The sequence below is a fragment of the Taurulus bubalis genome (assembly GCF_910589615.1).
Source record: "Taurulus bubalis genome assembly, chromosome: 15".
NCBI lineage: Eukaryota > Metazoa > Chordata > Actinopteri > Perciformes > Cottidae > Taurulus > Taurulus bubalis.
The window spans coordinates 17,580,837-17,599,242 of record NC_136603.1 but is presented as its reverse complement, the minus strand read 5'-3'; the positions used below and the strand labels follow the sequence as shown (position 1 = coordinate 17,599,242).

At 39.8% G+C, this 18,406-nt stretch overlaps 1 protein-coding gene across 1 annotated transcript in view; it reads right to left on the bottom strand.

The window, feature by feature from the left end:
* LOC306747932 (target of Nesh-SH3-like) overlaps positions 1-14,562 on the bottom strand; it is a gene marked incomplete at its 5' end in the record, with an annotated part of 30,368 nt that extends 15,806 nt beyond the window's left edge. The window contains 9 exons of the mRNA XM_079231039.1: positions 1,530-1,607; positions 1,812-1,877; positions 2,722-2,770; positions 3,524-3,567; positions 4,322-4,512; positions 5,937-6,069; positions 6,182-6,250; positions 6,390-6,569; positions 14,454-14,562. Of these exons, the coding sequence (XP_079087165.1) occupies positions 1,530-1,607; positions 1,812-1,877; positions 2,722-2,770; positions 3,524-3,567; positions 4,322-4,512; positions 5,937-6,069; positions 6,182-6,250; positions 6,390-6,569; positions 14,454-14,562 (919 nt within the window). The remainder of the gene's footprint in view (positions 1-1,529; positions 1,608-1,811; positions 1,878-2,721; positions 2,771-3,523; positions 3,568-4,321; positions 4,513-5,936; positions 6,070-6,181; positions 6,251-6,389; positions 6,570-14,453) is intronic.
* Between the last annotated feature and the right edge of the window lie 3,844 nt (positions 14,563-18,406).

The following is an 18,406-nucleotide window of genomic DNA, read 5'->3' as shown; positions in this document are numbered from 1 at the left end:
CCTCCTCCTGGTTGTATGAGAGAGAAAATATAGCCATGAAGCCTCCATACAGTACTACAATATTATTTTAAAATATAATATTCTTTAGGAAAGGTTCTTTTACTAAATAAAATATAAAATATGTTATTCTATTGTCTTGAAAATGATTAAATACGGACATAAAGACAGACAGTGATCAGCTGAAGTTTGAAGCTGAAGTGCCAGAAGCTACTGGCCTGAGAAATCACAGATCCAAAGCAAAGGTTACACAATAACTTCTACCTAGATCATGTCTGATATGAGCGGATCCAATTTCAAAAGCAGACAGACCATATGGAGGTATTTGAAATGTAACAGCCGTGTTACTACGAACAGACCAAGCTACCAGGGCTAGGATGCCTGTGAGTGACGGCTATCCAAATCCATTGGCTGTGCCTCCAAGAGCCTATGACAGATGAGGGTTTAATAGTTGCTGACTGATTGCCTGCTGTGGGATTTTGATGGGCCATTATAAATTGATTGTTCAATCTGATCAGACGTCAAGGGACGGAAGACAGAAAATAGAGAGAGAAACAGAGAGAGACAGAGAGAGACAGAGATAGAGAGAACAGCAGGAAGGCAAAGAAACCAATAGATAACATGACATTTGCAACATGTAGTTCCGCATCTCAACTTTATGGCAACAATTGAACAGTTGTTGGATGCATCAAGGCCCAAAATTGTGACATAGCATTTGCATGACAAACCTTTAAAAGAATTTAATAAGAATAAGGTTACTTGCAAATGCAAGATAAAGGCTGGAGAAAGAAATACGGAAGGACAGGGTTATACAAGAGAAGTAGATGATGAAAAGTAGGCTTGTGAGAGAGAGGAATGTCTGGTGCATGCAGTTCTATCATGCAGGCTTCACATCCTCTGAGCTGCATTTAAAGCAAAAGCCTCAAGTTTGTAATCAGCAAAAATGGTGATTAATAATCAAACTGTAACTACTGTACAATATAAACATATATAATATAAAAAAATGTTGATAATTATGGGTTTACATGGGACTGATTTTAAATTAATTAGACTGAGCGCCACCAACAACCCAGTCGCCAGAATTAGTTTTTGCCATCAAACGCTTCTGCAAAACACAGCAAATATTCAACGTATCCATGGTTTAAAGTAATGTAAATAACATTCCTGATGAATGGGCTGGCACATTACAGGGTTCTTAGATAAAGTTCTGTCGGTTATATTTAGCAAATCAGTGTTACTTATAAAACAACTTTCCATACACAATAGAACCTAGAAATCATTAAGAATTTTTGCAAGCTTTGTTGCCTTGCTAAAATACCATGCAGCCGAGGCTGACACCATTGGTTTCCACAAGGAGGATCTAGCCGCTGTACTCAATCAGAGCATGCTATTCTTAATCATGCAGCTAATTACAAAGGACACTGTAAAGCATTGACAGCCTCTTCAAATACAGTCTGCCAAGTCTATGACTGCACACAGCCTGAATGAGAGCCATGAAGCTTTTTCAAAATGAACCATGATTCACGGTTTACCGATTGGCTGTTTGATGGCCACAGGCAGTGTGGGTCCAGGGGTTGACAGAGATTCCTGTGTAGTAGTTGTGGTGGGAGCTGAGAAATATAGTGTACATTAGTAGACCTGGTGAAAAAAGTGAATTATGTATGTCCTGCAGAATGTACAAAAGAAAAACCTGGTGTATGTGCAATAAACAATGAGCAGGATAGTGAGGAAGAACACAGGTAGAATGGTCAGACATGAGGTCAAGAATGTTTTTCTGACCTCTGAACTCAGCTTTAGGTCAGAAAAGTAATTACCACGAGTTGTCTTTGGGGCTATGTTCCGCAAAAGAGGTATCCTGCCCTGGGTCCTGTTATGGAGAACTGACATGGGAGAAAATATTTAAGTCAATGTGTCACACATAAAATGTCCTCATAATCCTGAAAAAAAGAGTTGTGTAAAAGGTTTTCATGCACCCATTCCAATACTATTCATTCCCATTTAAGCGCTTTTTTTTGGCCTTCTCCAACTACTAAGGAAAATGTCTGACTCTTTTGCTGCTCAATACTACGTTCACAAGCTGTTACACGAGTTGTTAACTTTATGTGTCTGCTGTTTGGTGCTGCACAGGCAATGTACAGCAGGTTTCTGCTGCTCAAAACAGCTGCCTGCTGTGGTCCAAAATGACATGAACAGATGATAGATGCTCAAACTGTCAGTTGATAATGATCACAAAAAAAATATCTTATTTTATATTACACATAGTGATGTGGGTTATTGTTAAATAAACAACATTGATTCGAGCCACATTCAAAGGTAGGTCAAGCAGGTGGACTCATTAATGAAAACAAAAAATGAACATGATTTGTGGAAGACTGGGTTGGTCTTTTTGTTATCTTGATTTGTGGAACATACTTATTTGTTTTGCTAAACCCATCATCATGAACACACAGTTGGTGTGGTATCTGCGATAAACAGCAAGATGAAAATTGTGAATACAAAAAAAGTTAGACTTAATATGAGGAGGTTCTGTCAGAAAAAAAAGATAAATCAAAAGTTCTAGTTAAAATTCTTCCAGTGCTGAGTCTTAAAGCAAGGCTCACGAGGAATGGCTGAAACAAATAGTCCTGAGTGGCAATAAATCAAAGTATTTTATAAACATTCTGCTGCTGTCAAAAAACAGGTTCAGTGGGCTTGACCAAAAGCAGCATGTCTCTATTGGCTTACCATGGCGTGGAGGAAAAGGTACGGAGTGTGGACCTGGCGTTAAAGGTTTCTGAAGGGTGAAAGACAGAAAGACAAGGGATAGAATGGGTCATTCGTCTTTTTAATGATCGCAATGAGTCAAAGTGTTGCCATCGACCTCAGTACCATCTCTATCTCTGTGTTTCAATAAGTCTTCGGCCCTCTACTCTATGTTGAATTGGTAAAGTCTCTGCTGAGAAGCTTGTTATTTCTACTTTCCCTCTAGTAGGGCAAGTGTAGTCGCTGATTCTCAACAGCTGGGATGTTTTACGAGTGTGACAGCCGGTGCATGGCACATTAGCCCTCCACTGTCAGTAAATCAGTGCCACCTTTCTCATCTCAACTCATTTCCACATTCGTTTTATTCCTCTTCCATCTCGTCTTCTCGTCTCCTTTTTTTCTCGGCTTTATTCCTCTCCAGAAGTTTGCTCGTTACAGACTGCTCTTGGCGTGGCAAGTCCTGGCTGCACTGGTGCTGTTTCCATTCAGTAGTTGGATGGAAAACTAATGAGGCAAACAACCCTGCGAATAGCATAAGCTTACAAAAGTGCACAACATGGACTCTAAAGCATATTTCCTGTTCCAGATAAACACCCTGTTCCCAAAGACATTTATTTTAAGGAGAGTAGGTGTACCTGTGAAGTCATATTAGCTTATTCTCACTCTAATTTCATATTTATACAATACGACTCTGATGTAATACAATCTACAACATACAGCTTTATATTAGTTATACTGCTTTGGTTAAACTTTGGAAAAGGAATTGAGTGTGTCCAATACATACCACAGGGTTGACAGGAGGCTTAAATATTTTCCTGATGGCCTTCTCTAGAAATATGACAAAAGATACAAATCAGTAAAGAAATCAGCGCAGTGGAACTAAAAGAAAATGAAGAAACTAAACAAAACCACATTTCGCAACCAAACACTTTCTTCAAAATGCATTTACTTTTGGAAGAATCAATGAGAGAGTTCCTCAGACGTGGCTTAAATGTTAACCACAAACTGGTTTGGATTCAGACTGGTTCGTATCTCCTGCTGCTATTATGTAGACAACACTGCTAAATTAGCAAACAAGCTGTTACCTAAATGAGTGATCACACAGATTTATACACCAAAAAAAATCATGCAGAAGCTTTTAGAATGTCAAAACTAGTAAGATTTGAAAGGAATGAAGCAATACTTTCTGATCGGTGTTACGTTTGTCCACAGAGAACCAGATCGTAGTGATTAGTACGGACTGATTATTTTAACTTTTAAATAAGGACTGGGTCGATATGCAGGTTTTTGCAACGACACTTTTTCTCACACTAAGTATCATTCATTTAGCAGGTATGATGATTAAATACCAAATTAAAAAACGTGATGATTATTTTAAAAACTATGAAAATATCTACACTTGTTCAGAAGGCCCAGGGCTTAAGTATACTTATGCGGGCATACATATCTAAACCTAAATGTCATTATGACATTACTAACACTGCATGGATCTTTGTTGATTCACTTTCAAAGATACTTGTTTGTTGTCTATTTTCAAGAGCTGTCGTACTGTTGCAGTGAGAGGGCCTGACATCAAACATACCATCTATGCCCCCTGAGCTGATGTTGTGAATCACCGGCTTGCTCCACACCCCAGTGCCATCCTTAGAGTTGGGCTGAACACCAAACTCATAGACTGTGTGGGGCCTCAGGTTGTCAACGATCGTATCGCTAGTTGGGCAGGTTTGGTAGTTCCACTTCCTGCTCCTCTCACGATAACGCACCGTGTAGTGTCTGAGAGGAAGACAGAGCAAAAATAGAACACAAAGATAAATCATTAAATCATATATCTTTCAAGAAATTTAGATATTCAGATTAAATAATATGTAGATCTGCTGAGTACATTAAGATACGATGAACTGGAATTGTCTCGTCTTATTCAGTATTCCAACAATGCTGACAATGTTCTAACAACTGCAAGGGTTTGATCTTAGTTCAGGCTATTTTTATGTAGTTTAACACTGTAGATTCCTGCATGAACTGCTCAGTCAGGATTCAATGCTTTGCTTGCTTCTCTTCCAAAGGAAGATGCATGCTTCTATCCTTTTTCTTCTTCTTTTTCAGAAAACACATATGAAACTATTATTATATTAATATTAGACATGAAACCAAGAAGAGATTTGCTCAACTACCTGGAATAATTTACTGTTTGTGCAGTTATACAGTCTCTGCAACAACTACATTTCGGATCGTTGAAAAGCATATTAAAAGACACAGTTCAGTGTTGCCAGGTCCTATTGGGCTACTTTTGAAGTTTCGCCCCAGGTTGCATTATCTGTCCATAGGTTGGGCAGGCCTATTTTGCGTGGAAGTTAAATTATTAATATATACCCAAATCCTACCAAACTGACGACAGATCAGCACGCACACACATGGACCATGTCATACGCCCACATACACATACATAGTTGTAATAACTGTTGAGGGAAAACTGATTGTAATGCTGGCAAACTAAACATGAATGGTGTTACTCTGTAGATATTACAACACAGCAATGCTGTTGGACTTTAAAACATGTGTCAATGGTTTGAGTTCTGGTGTTGGGCTGGTTCTGATTAACCATTGGGGTGGTTTTGCTACACAGACCTGGCAACCGTGGAACCAATTATAATCTGCTAACTCTGTTTTGTGAAGGCAATTAAGGTATTTTAAAACCATCAGCGCTCAGATTTAAGCAAAATTAACTGCATCCAAATTCCTCCTTCTCTGAGTCATAACCTTTCTGAACAGAAAAATAAGATATTTTTACATCCAGTTACAATTTTGAGGATATCATAATCTGATGTCATCCGATGTATGTTGCAAATAAAGGTTCATATATCTGTTTTGAAATCATAGGCAACATATTCCGTACTCCAGAACTTGACTCAGAATCACCACATTTTCTTCAGTATTGAAGTAATACTGTGAAAGACGTCTGTACATACATGGAGACAATAGCTAATTCTGCATTCTTTTAGTGAAGGCAAATCTCCAAAATGCAAACAAATACAGGGGCTTAAACTGTATCCTACAGCTAGCTAGCTTGAATCCATGGTAGTATTATACTTCCTGTTCAAAGCAGGGCGTTGGGTGGTCCACAATGTCAGACTTTGAAAACTCCTACTCTGTCGCATGAAAATGAAGTTCTTGAAAGTGTGTGCTAGTGGTTGGCTCACCCATCCTCAAGACACTCATCCATGACGTTGCCTTCATAGGGAGTTTTCAGCAGGGTCCCCCAGGACAGCAGCACTGAGGTGGGCGTGACCGACCCGATGACCAGGTGAAGCGGCTTCTGCAGTTCCACTTTACCTGAGAACAAATGCACATTTTACTTGAACCTCCATGTCCACCCTCATGATTCACTTTTACCATGTCACCTTAATGATGATCTTGTCCTCTAAAACTCTTGCAGTAGCATTACCTGTGCACTGCTTTTTCACCTCATTGGTTTGGATGGGCTGAATGGCGATAAGGTACTTTGGCTCAGCGTCTGAACACAGAAGATAACTAGAGATTATCCTCTAAACTCTCTCCATGAATTAAAAGTAACAATGCGAGTCACATTATGCATCATAGCAGTCTGTTCCTCATTGCAAGGTGGAAGCACACATTTCCACAGCCTTTCTTACCAAACTCAGTCTCATACAGCTCTCCATTCTCGGGCAGCTGAATGAACTGTCTGGAGAACATGCTGCTGCCATAGCCCATTATGAAACCCTCAAGCTTGGTGTCAGCGTTGGGATTCAAAAACTTCATCACGATGGTGTCTCCTGTGGCGTTGATGCGGACCTTCATGTTCTGACGTCTCACTGTGGAGGCAGGAGAGGACACAGGTGTTCCATTAAACAATGATTTTGAGAATTTCATTTAGGCCCAAATGTTTCTGCACACTTCAGTCCAATGCAAGTATTTAAAGAAAAAAGAAGAAACTTTTCGTCGTTATAGAGTGAGGGTGAATCCTTAAAGACAGAAACCAGGAATTCTAAATACATATCAAAAGTAATAAAAAAGACGGAAATACTGCAAACAAATTACCAGACTGTAGCACAAGCAACCCTCAGAAAAACTTCTCTTCTTCATCTTCTTTCCATTCCCGGCTTGTTTTGTGAAAGCGGAATGAAAAGCTTGTAGTAAGACTTCACAGATTTACACAAGTGCTTCTAATTTTTACGACACTTCTGTCCTCCATCACCTCACACTTCCACTCAAGGAGTCCATGTTCTGCTGAGGTGTCAGTTTTACTGGAAGGTAATAATGGTGATTTTATTAAGTGAGCACAAAAATTGAAGTGTCGAAAAAAACTTTTTTTAATGTGGGCTTTCTAACCGGATAAGAACATTACTTTTATAGAGAGTACACACATTATTAAGGATCTGCCACATAAAAGCATCACAAACTGCATACATTGAAGCTTTTATATGGGGTGTTCAAGATATATGTCTGTGCTGAAATACATGTATTGTTATTTTCAATAAAGATCTGCGAACAAGCGTTATTAAAACTTGAGGTCAACTTGAGCTTGTGTTTATTTGACAAGAAAGTGGTATGATGTAATGCTTTTCTGTGTGTTTCTCTCACCCATCCTCTCCCTCTCTCTCTCTCTCTCTCTCTCTCTCTCTCTCTCTCTCTCTCAAACACACACACACACACATTGAGATTACTTTTTAAGAAACTGCACATTTTGTGCCAGAACTGACTGGATACTGTACAGAATAAAATCCTAACTGCAGAGCCTTGGGACAGATATTGCATGAAGGCAGCCATCAAAGGGTGGGAAACTAAAGCCAACTAGACTTGTTCTGAGGTCGGAAATTGCAGAGAGAGAGCAAAATAGTAATTTGTTGTTTTGAAAAGTGGTACAAGATTTTTTTTCTGGCATATTTTGTTTCTGCTATTCCAAGCTTGCTGGGTTCACTGAAAGCGCAAAGAGGAACACCCCAATTATAGTGGAAAAACCCTGATATGATCTGTTTTCAAAATTGTGATGAAGGTAATTGCGTGGGGTAGGAGAGACAGTTTATTGTGTGTGCAAGTGCCATGAGAAATATTGAGTTTGGATGCATCTTCTTTCCACCCAGGTTATGCAGTAGGGGATATGATCTTTATTATGAAAACTTTGTACGCTATATAATTGTGGAAATTTACCTTCTGAACAAATTCAAACATTATTGACTGAAATCCCAGCTGTGTGTGTGTCTGTGTAAGAAGCAGGTCTCGGTACAGTGAGGCGTATATATATATATATATATATATATATATATATATATATATATATATATATATATACATATATATATGCATATATACATGCATATATATATATTAGGGCTGCAACAATGAATCGATAAAATCGATAAAAATCGATTATCAAAAGTGTTGGCAACGAATTTCATTATCGATTCGTTGTGTCGCGCGATAATTACGTCGGGCAATAAGTCGCGGAGAAGAAAAAAAAGAGCGGAGCAGAGCAACTGGCCGGCCAGCGTTTCTGAGATCGGAGTGAGACACGAGAAAAGCTGAGGTTGTGATGTTCTCAAAAATAGAAGATCTTTGACAAGTCGAGTCTTGGCCAATCAGCGTCTTGATGTTCCTCAAACTTATTTTTAATGGAAGCTAGTCAGCTCGCTATCACGTTAGCTAACGTGTTTGGGTTGTGTATTGTCGTTAAAGTTACGTTATGTTCCGTTACAGTTCAGTCTTGCTTGTAAAAAAACGTAACGTGATGAAACATGCCGTCACCCCCCGGTCTGGTTCAGTTCACGCTGTCACTCGTTAACGTTAAACCGGCACACCGGCGGATCTGGCTGCAGGTTTTTATTTTTTTACTCAAAGTAGAATGAAGCAAATCACGTCGTTGGGCTTAGCCAACAACGTGACGTCGTGGTCTTAAGAGACCCAGAATGAACGAGTTTAAGGAAGAGGACGCTCTATATGGAGCAGTACAGCTTCCCTCTGTCCCAGTATTTCATACATATTGATAAAGTAGGGTATGTAAATGCAGCCTCTGGAGGGATCAATTACAGTAAAAAGGGCTCACATTTGGCAGATGTAAAGCATAGATGTGTATGTTTTTAGTGTTAGTCCATTTTGTTGTTTTAATTAACAGCTCAGGGATGTTCAAGGAGCAACCTGTTTGTGCACTTTCTGAAGATGTTTTGCGCTGTCACTTCTGTTTTTGAATAAAGGGTTGGAAATTAACGCTTTTTTGATAAAAAGATAAAAAGCAGCTCAAGAACAAAGAATGGATGAATTCACTTATATTTCTTTTGGCTCTGCTATGTCAAGAATCGGGTATGCTAGCAATTAGCCAGTTTCTAACAGGCACGCTAATCATCTTCAGATAACTCAAATGAATACAGCTGGGCCAGCAGTGTGACTTATGACTGACAGTTGGCCAACGCTCTTGTAAAACAATAAATAGCCAGACCAGTGCAGTCTTGGATGATAAATGGTGAGCTGTGAATTAAGCCAGTTTTTCAGAACTTGTGGTTCTGTTTTTATCATATTCAGTGTGTTAATTCAATGAGTAAAGACCTTCTTAAATCAATAAAGAATTAAGAGCATATTTATGAATTAAATTATATTTCCACGCTCTGTTTCTTTCATTTGTATGCAGTTGAACCATAAATGAGTCTATGGAGACCAAAACCTCATCTACGAGACTTAAAAGTATGGACTTTCTGCCTGGATTATGGCTTGTACTATACTCTCCAGAGCAAGTCCTTGGCTCATATTTCAGCATTAAATGAAATAGTGGAACTTTGCATGAGGAATACTGCCAGCAGCTGCCAGACGCCAAAACAGACACAGACAGTGAAAAGGGGGGAAGCCCTGAATTTGAAAAATACCCTCCTGCTTTTCCAGCTATGTGTTTCCTATCAAAACTGCATTTGTTGTGATTCTTTCATCAATATTTCCAATAAAACATGAGGGAGATTGGCTCTGAGGGAGAGGGGCTCAGAGAAACATTAGGAAACTTCTGGCAGTGTGTATTCAACTCCAGTACAAGCAAACACTGGCTTGGTCCCATGACAATCCGTCCAGAGCTCGGGCCATTTGGCCCACACACCGCTTAGGGACTGTTAAGACTAATCAGTATTTCCAGAGTTAAATGAATAAAGCTTTAGGAAAAAATCTAGTCACATTCCTGTTAATCAATCAACTGCAGCACAAAGGAAAACTATTGACATTTAGCGAGCCAGAAAAGAATCTGCTACGCCACAAGGTCATCTGGTGTGTTTGTGTGGATGAATAATGAATAATGAGGAAAATAATGATTGATTACCAGCATCTCTGGTGTCAAATGCATGAAACTATGAAAGATTTACAACCTTGTCAAAAGACATATAACTAAAGTATAATGTAATCCATAATCTTACTCTTAATAACCATGAATGGATTGCTGAACAGACCTACGAGGCAGAAACCTCTCTTTTTGAAATGAATGTTGGAAGGTCAATGAAACGACGACCAACAGATGCAAAATGACACAAAAACACACAAAATAGACATAAAATGACCAAAAAGAGAAGCCAAATACAGAAAGAGACGCAAAAAGACTATAAAGAGATGCAAAACAACAACATAGAGAAGCAGAACAACCACTAAGAGATGCAAATGACCCATTGTCTCATAACCATTAATGTTAATAACCAATATAACAAAGGGAAATTATGTAGAGCAAACATGCCAACTATTGCATGATGTAGCTAACGATAAATTGTTTTGATAGATACCGGTACATATTTTGATCCGTATGTTATGAAGAAATTATGACAAATTCAGGAGACAGCTTCACAAATGTTGTTCCCACTCAAATGTGCATGGTCTATGAGATAATATACTGGGAATCTCATAGTGAAGACTAATTCCTTCAATTAAAACTGACATAAGCAGTCTGCCCCACTCATGCAGAATATAACTCATCAACGATTACTGTACGAAATCCATCAAAACGCTGGGAATCAGCCAATAAACAATGCCACATTGTTCAATGAACATCTCACCATTGTATTCATCCTGTTTTGGACCAAAAGCAAGAGGATGTTATCCTGCTGGCCTGAAAAGCAGAAACACCCTCAAACTGGAAACTCAATCTTGGCTTAGCAGAGCATCTATCTAGGATCATCAGCAGTGATGGACGGTCCTCCGGGAAAGGGAGTAGGTTAATGGGGTTGTCAACACAACACTCTTACTTTGAACCGTTGTGCAACAGGTTCTTTCTATGTGTGTTTGGCAAATTCATATTAAAATGTGCATGGTGCACATGCAAACATGTTTTGGCATCAACACATCATGATTTTCTGTCTGACATGGAAGTTCTTTCATGCCTCACTGTCTCTCTTCACTGTTGGTTCACACGAGGAGCATTAAAGTAAACACTCTGAGAATAAATAAACTTCGATCATCTTAAGACTTTTCCACTCACGTTGATGTGTGAACTAATGAACTATAAATATCCTAAGCAAAGCCTCCAAAAGAGAGAGAAAAAAATCCTTGGAACAAGACTACAAGGCTGGTTTTGTTTTCAATAATGTGCAATGGAAAAGAACTTTTCCGCTCTTTGAAATGAATGTGGTGGTATTGGTGGATGGAGGTGACATAATAATGAAGTCATGTCAGTTTGTTTTGAGCATCTGAACATCACAGCAGTGCTCTACAGGCTGCATACACCCCTGAGCAGTGGCGGACTCAGGCTGTCTGAGGGGTCGGTGAAAAATATCAAAAAGGCAACAGCTGATTTTCTCCACTGGTGTATGTTCTATAGAAGCATCCTAGAGGCACTTTATCATGGTGTAGGTTCTATAGAAGCATCCTAGAGGCACTTTATCATGGTGTAGGTTCTATAGAAGCATCCTAGAGGCACTTTATCATGGTGTACGCTCTATAGAAGCATCCTATAGGCACTTTATCATGGTGTAGGTTCTATAGAAGCATCCTAGAGGCACTTTATCATGGTGTAGGTTCTATAGAAGCATCCTAGAGGGCACTTTTCCTGAGGTTTGTTCAAACATGGGGTCACCAAGGGAAGCAATCACCCCTCTCTTCCGCCATCACTGCCCCTGACTTGGTATGACCTATTAATATTAGTGCAATATATTGGTCTACAGCCCCAGGTATCATGCACTTTCACGTGTATAGAATCAGTTAAACAGACTGCAGATGACACCCTTCCTGAATGATTTTACGCAGCTCTAGCACCCACCAGTATTTCAGGGTCTCAGGTCTTGGAAGAGGAGAGACAGGAGAGCGCAGTTAGCTTCCAGTCCCGTAGAGAGAGTGTGTTTTATAGCCCCTTGGTAAAAAAGTCACCTTCATTTAAGGCAAGGAAGTGTGCAAATATGTCTGAGCCTAGTTCCAGCCAGAGCACAGAGGGTTTGAAATAATATAGCTGGTGAACAAACAACAGCTGAACTGAGCCTGCAGACCAGGGATACTCAGCCCTCTGAATATATACAGTACTGTTATCCAGCAGGAGCCTCTTTGATCCCATCTTTCTCTGGAACAAGCCCATTGGTTCACAAGAGGCCTTGCAGCCCAGCTGGGATCATACTTCGATATTTTCCCCCCTCCATGGCGGCTTCCATGTTGGTCACTCCATTCTCACACTATATATTCCACCTGTCAAATTCAACGTAGGAACAGCTGTTTTGCCCTCCCTGTGGAGCTGCTCCATCCCATCCCTCTCCTCCTTCATTCAATCTTATCCTATACGTGTCAGCAACTAGCTTTCAATCAACCTGGTCCTTAGTAACTTCCTAAAGTGCTTTGAATTCATCTGTCTTGTCCACTAATCTCCTCTTCCTACTTCTATATTTCCCATTTATTAATCTGCACATGACATGTGGCCATGTTTTGTCTGGCTCAGCAGATGTTTCCAGGCCATATGTTGTTCTAAGGTGGGAATTAGAAGCCTTGGGAAGTACAGATTATCTAACAGTGCATAGACCTGTCAACGCTAAGGTGCATTAGGCTATAGTATATATAACATAAAAAAGCAAAAAAAAACTCATTGCATCACATGTTTTACTCTAAAACTAGGGCCTTGATCAGAAAGAAGATATACTGTTGTTTAACTCTCCTCCCAAAGCAATAGCACACAGTTTCCTTTCATCTGGCTCCCAAAGCTGCACACTGAGATTTGTCTGCAAGCCTTGTTCAGCCAGCAAGTTACGCACTGGGCGAGGTCTTTTCTCCACTGTGCTTACTTCTTTATATCAACTCCAGTTTCATCACCTCAAATCACCTCTCCTACTATAATGAGACAATATGGAAAGCGTGTGTAGAACATGTGCTGTTTATTTTTTAAAGAATGTTGTGAGAATCACAATCAGACAGAGACTGAATACAATATAATTCAATCCTTTTCAAAGTGAGTCTGACTTTCCTATGTTGGAGAAGAAAACACTGTGCATGAGGGCTTTGGGAGCTCTGACACTGATTATCTTCAAAGTATTGATACAAATCGGAAAGTTATTTGTTTTGAATATGTTTTACATAATGCAAAAACACTGTGATAATCTCCATGTTGTTGTTAATAGTTTGGACACATTTCGGACAAGATATGGCCCAAAATGATCTGTCTGCTGCACTGCTGTGTTTAGTCGTAAATAATCTCTGCAGGTGGTTTGAGAAAAATACATTAATAAGAGTTCTAATATTTGAACCAATAAAATAATGTTTTACCTGAGGTCATGAATGAAAATAATTACCCAACTTACAAACTCATCATCATCTGCTGAGGGGGCACAGTTCCAGGAAAGTCATCTACAAGTCTAACCTCTGACCCCCAACCTGGAAGCACTATCGTTAAAACCTGTGAGCAGGAACTGATATACTTGTATGTCTGCTCACCTCATTTCAGGGAAATTTGAATAAACCACAAGGATTGTGAAAACAGTTCTTTCTAATTGACAGTCCGTATCAAATCCACTTATTGAATTTGAGGTGGGTGGGGCTTCGAAACAATAACTTAAATAACTAAACAATACAATTAAGAACTATTGATTGATCAAATAAATAAAATACAAGCAAATGGGTTAATTTCTTTACAACTTGGCAAAATATCTAAACATGGTACGGTGCTCTTTCAACAAAACCAAAATCTAAAATAAAAAACTGAAATGATCTCCCTCCTCTCTTTTCAAAGCCAAATGTGGTCATCATAAACATGGTATGTTAAGCAGATATTAATATAAAGGATGACTGGGCTCAAAACTAGTTGCCTTTACTGCATATTTGAGTGTGTCGTTGCCTCTGTTCTTGTGTATTTGGGGATTTCTTCTCATCAGAAGCTTCCAACTTTCTTTATGATGTTACAAACGATATGTGTCAAACCGTATCATCACTGAAAAGACTTTGTAGTCACTGGTTGTCTCAATATGGTTACAAAACCCTTGCTCTTGTCATTTATCCTTGAAACACAAATCCATCACACTAAATATGACATATTGTCTCTACAAGCATATCCCAGCATGCATTTGGTAGAAGGTAGAAAGAGACCATGGAAAAGCCATTAATGCATCACAGGGCTAACATACAACAATCACACTGACGTTCACTTACATGGATTTTTTGATTGTGGAAGGACACCCGCAAGAGACAGAAGACTATAACAACCAACAAATGCATCACTTCACATGCGTTCCGTTATGTCTCCAGATGTGGTTAACACTGACGTAAGTAGCACCTACCTCTGCGCCTGCGGGGAGTTGAAGGGCCAGAGAGAACAATCCCTGTGATGAAGACCATGAGGAGAAGGACCAGCAAGCTGTGTGAGTGTTGCTGCATCCCCATCATCATCTCTGTCTCTGAGACTCAGGAGTAACAAGCTGCCCTTGATCTGAGTGAGCTCAGTCCAGAGTGAGACACAGGAAGAAGAAAAAAAGATGCTGTCACCTTGCTGACTGAATAAATCTTTGCTAACAGGTTGAGTTAATGTGTGCTGCAGCTGCAGGAGTCAGGCTGGGTGTTACTGTGGCTCGACTACTTCTCTGGAGCTGGTTGCTCTCAGGACTAGTGCAGCTCACTGGACTGGACTTCTGGCTGCTCCTGCACCATCTATACCTCTACAATGGAGGGAGGGAAGAGACAGAGCTGGACACGCCCACTCCCATTCCCCTCCCCCATCTCTCCTTTTTTTCACTCTCCATCTCAAACTTTTTTCTCTGGAAAAGGAGTGAACGTTTTCTCCAAGTTTATTCCCGCCTTCTCCCCAGACTTTTTTTTTTTTCTTCTCTCTGCTGAGTCTGGTGTGTGCCCAGCAATCCTACTTTCCATCTGCAGAGGCCCTGTGACACTTTTCATTATTCTCATTCTTACTCTCTATCACTCTTTCCCTGTCTCTTTTTCTTCTCTCACTCTGGCGTGTCGAGCAACTGATTCTTGTAGGATGGACATACCTGTAGCAGATGTTGTTCATGCAGAGAAAATGTCAATAGCAATAGAAAAATCATGATATGAAGAAACAGAATGACAAGACCTGGATCACATAAACTGCTTGGTACCAAAGACGACAGACGACACTATAGCAAACATAGAAGAGGCTACGCTCAGGAATACTATTCACAGAGAGGGAAACCACAGCTGCTGTGAGAGGACAAGGCACATTGCAATTAATGTGAGTTCTAAAAGTGATGCAATAAAGTCAAGTTCTGAAATCATGATTCAGTTCTCACACACACTCTCTGGAATACTCCAGAAAAACAAATGAAACCTGGAATAGTAGATCGCATCTACACAAATGCAATGTTAAAGTGTGTATGAAGGGTTTCATGATTTGTTATCTGTGTCCTCTTGTCCTCTTGTACCTCTTTCCCTCCTTCTACAAACGGACTGACAACCCAAATCGTTCATTGCCAAGCCCCCGTGACCAAATCTCAATTCAAGCCTGATTCTGACCTTAAACCTAGAACCAAGTAATAACGCTAACGTAAGCTGTTAATAAAGTTGGGAGGACCATGTTTTGGTTCCCAGAATAGAGGCAAGCCCCTGCAGCATGCTTCCATATTTGGGTCCCCACAAAGCCATATAAAAACGAACACACACTTCAGTCAGGAGAATTAGAAGAGTAATTGGAACAGACATAGAGGCTGTGTGTGTCCAAAGAGTGATACGTATGAGTGTATGGCTGCCATTGTATTCCGTGGAAACAATGTCTTTCATCATCCTGTCTATAAATATATTCTCTGCCAATGAAAAAAAACACATTAACATCACGTGCACGGCAGATCAGCTGACAAAAAACATGGCATTTACAGCCATGTGTCGCACATTTAAACATGGCTCTCTTGTGCATCACAAACACATGGTGACAGCGTTGCATCATGGGATTTTATTTGATATTAAACTCATGGTTCATTTGTGTTTGAAGCCAATGAGTTCAGTGTTTGTGTGTGTGAATGTGTGTTTGTGTGTTTCTGTGCGTGTGTGTGTAGTTTCCTAGAGCAAGTTTTAATGCCGATCAGCCAGAACTGGGCCTCAAGGACGAGGAGTGTGTGCATTTGTGCAAGGCGCACACATGTCTGCCTGCACGTGCATGTGTGTGTGTGAATACTCCAACATCTCCACCCTCCAATGCAACTGATTGTATCCCACATGTCTTCACACGAGACAGGAAATGATGTTACGGGCCAGAGGAGGTGTGTCTCCTGAGGAAGTCCCTGAACAGATTGTTGCAGTGGAACCCCCGCCTTCATCCCGCCAGAAGCCATTACACAGACGAGTCCTATAAACTGCACTCTGTGAAAATGATAACAAAACATTTAAAAGTAACCAAGCAGGTTGACCGAAGCTGCTTTGCTAATGAGATGTGTTTGTCTATGAAGTCACGTTAACTGTGATGAGGGGAAACATTAACAACCCTCTATTGTTGTTGTTGGTTTTTCATCATCAAATGTTTGCTTTCTTTTACATCTTAATTGTTTCTTCCCATAGTGGAAAGTAACGGAGGCCATTCACTCTGAACTACATTTAGTTTTCTTGAGTATTTTCCATTTTATGCAACTTTTATACTTCCACTCCACTAAATTCCAGAGGGAAATATTGCACTTTTGGTTTGTGACCCCTCCAGATGTCTCCACCAAAGAGAGATTCCCCCACTGCACTTCTCAGATGGTTTCATTTAAGTAACTGTTTGATTTCCAAAGTGGAAAAATTATCCAATTAAAAAAAAAAAAATGGGGGAGCAAGAGAGAAAAACTGAAATACAGATTTTTTGCAGGAGAACTTTGTTTTTTCTACATTCCCCTCCCATTAATCATCTCATGACCCCTCAGATTTCTGTTGTGACCCGTTGGAAGGGCCTGCCCCCTACATTAGCAACCGCAGAACGAAACTACCCCAACAAAAGTAGCTTAAAGTAGCTCCACCTCAATAAAATGCTGCTTGCTTATGACTTGATGCACCAATATAAACAATTTAATCACGTAATACCAAATCACTCCCAGTGGTAATTTTTTTGTAGAATAAGTACTTTCCCTTTTGATACTATCTTCACTTTGATTTGGTAGGAATTTGAATCCAGGACTTTTACTTGTGATGGTGTATTAGTACAATATTGTACTTTTACGTCAACACTTCTTCTCCCACTAGTTCTACAGATTAAAGCAGTGGTTCATAAGCTTTCTTGTGATTCTTTGTGAGCCAGAGATTTTGAATGAACACATTTACGCTAATGGCCCCTACACTGATCAGACAGGGGACTTTGAGCTAAATGGGCAGTAAACAGCATAAGCACTGCACCAATGTTCACTGATATCGTCTCATATTCTTTTTCTCTGCAATGAGAACAATTTAAAAAACGCCATGCTCACATACAAATCCTACACATGGTGGTTTTTAAATCCATCAAATTGGATCAGTCTCTCATTAGTGCAGCCCTGACGAAAGAAGTATGTTAATACACCGGATTACTTTTTATATACGCAGTACAGCTGCAAGACTTTTTTAGATGTGAGATACTGTACCCGACTCTTCCTTGAGGCTTTTAGGATCCTTGTTTGAGTGCAGGTGAGTTTGTCAGGTTTTCCCTTTTTTTAATTTGTTACCAGATTGCAGCCCTGCTATACACTCTTTTACCATGAGAGAATACATGAATGTTTAAATTCAAAAGTGTAATACTTTATAACTAATTTAGTTATATATTACCATAAAATAATTCCACTCAACAGTTATTGTCAACACTTGCTGTCCTTCATGCCAAAAATGAATCCAACGCTTTTAGCGATGAATTAAATGTCTTTCTCTCCCACTTTGTCTTTAATAAGTGCGGCATCCTTCTTTTCTTGCTCTGGTATCTTCTTTTGTCCTTTTGCGATCTTCATCCGTCTCTTTTTTCCTTTTGGGTGTGTGAAGGATGCGTAGGATAGAGGAGAATGGTTCAGGCTCGCTGTCCCCACTCTGCTTTTGTCATCACCGATATGTCATTCCTTTTCTTCATTTTATTGCTTTTCAACACATCGGCACCTGTGTCAGGGATGGGTACAGAAACAAACAACACAATTACACATTCATGCAACCGTTAATGTTTTCTATTCAGTTGATGATACTGCAGGAAACTATAAGCGTTTCGCTTTCTCATCCACAAGAGTATAGCCAATAAGCCCTGTGGAAGGATCACCTTTACTCAGGTGGAAAAACACTCACC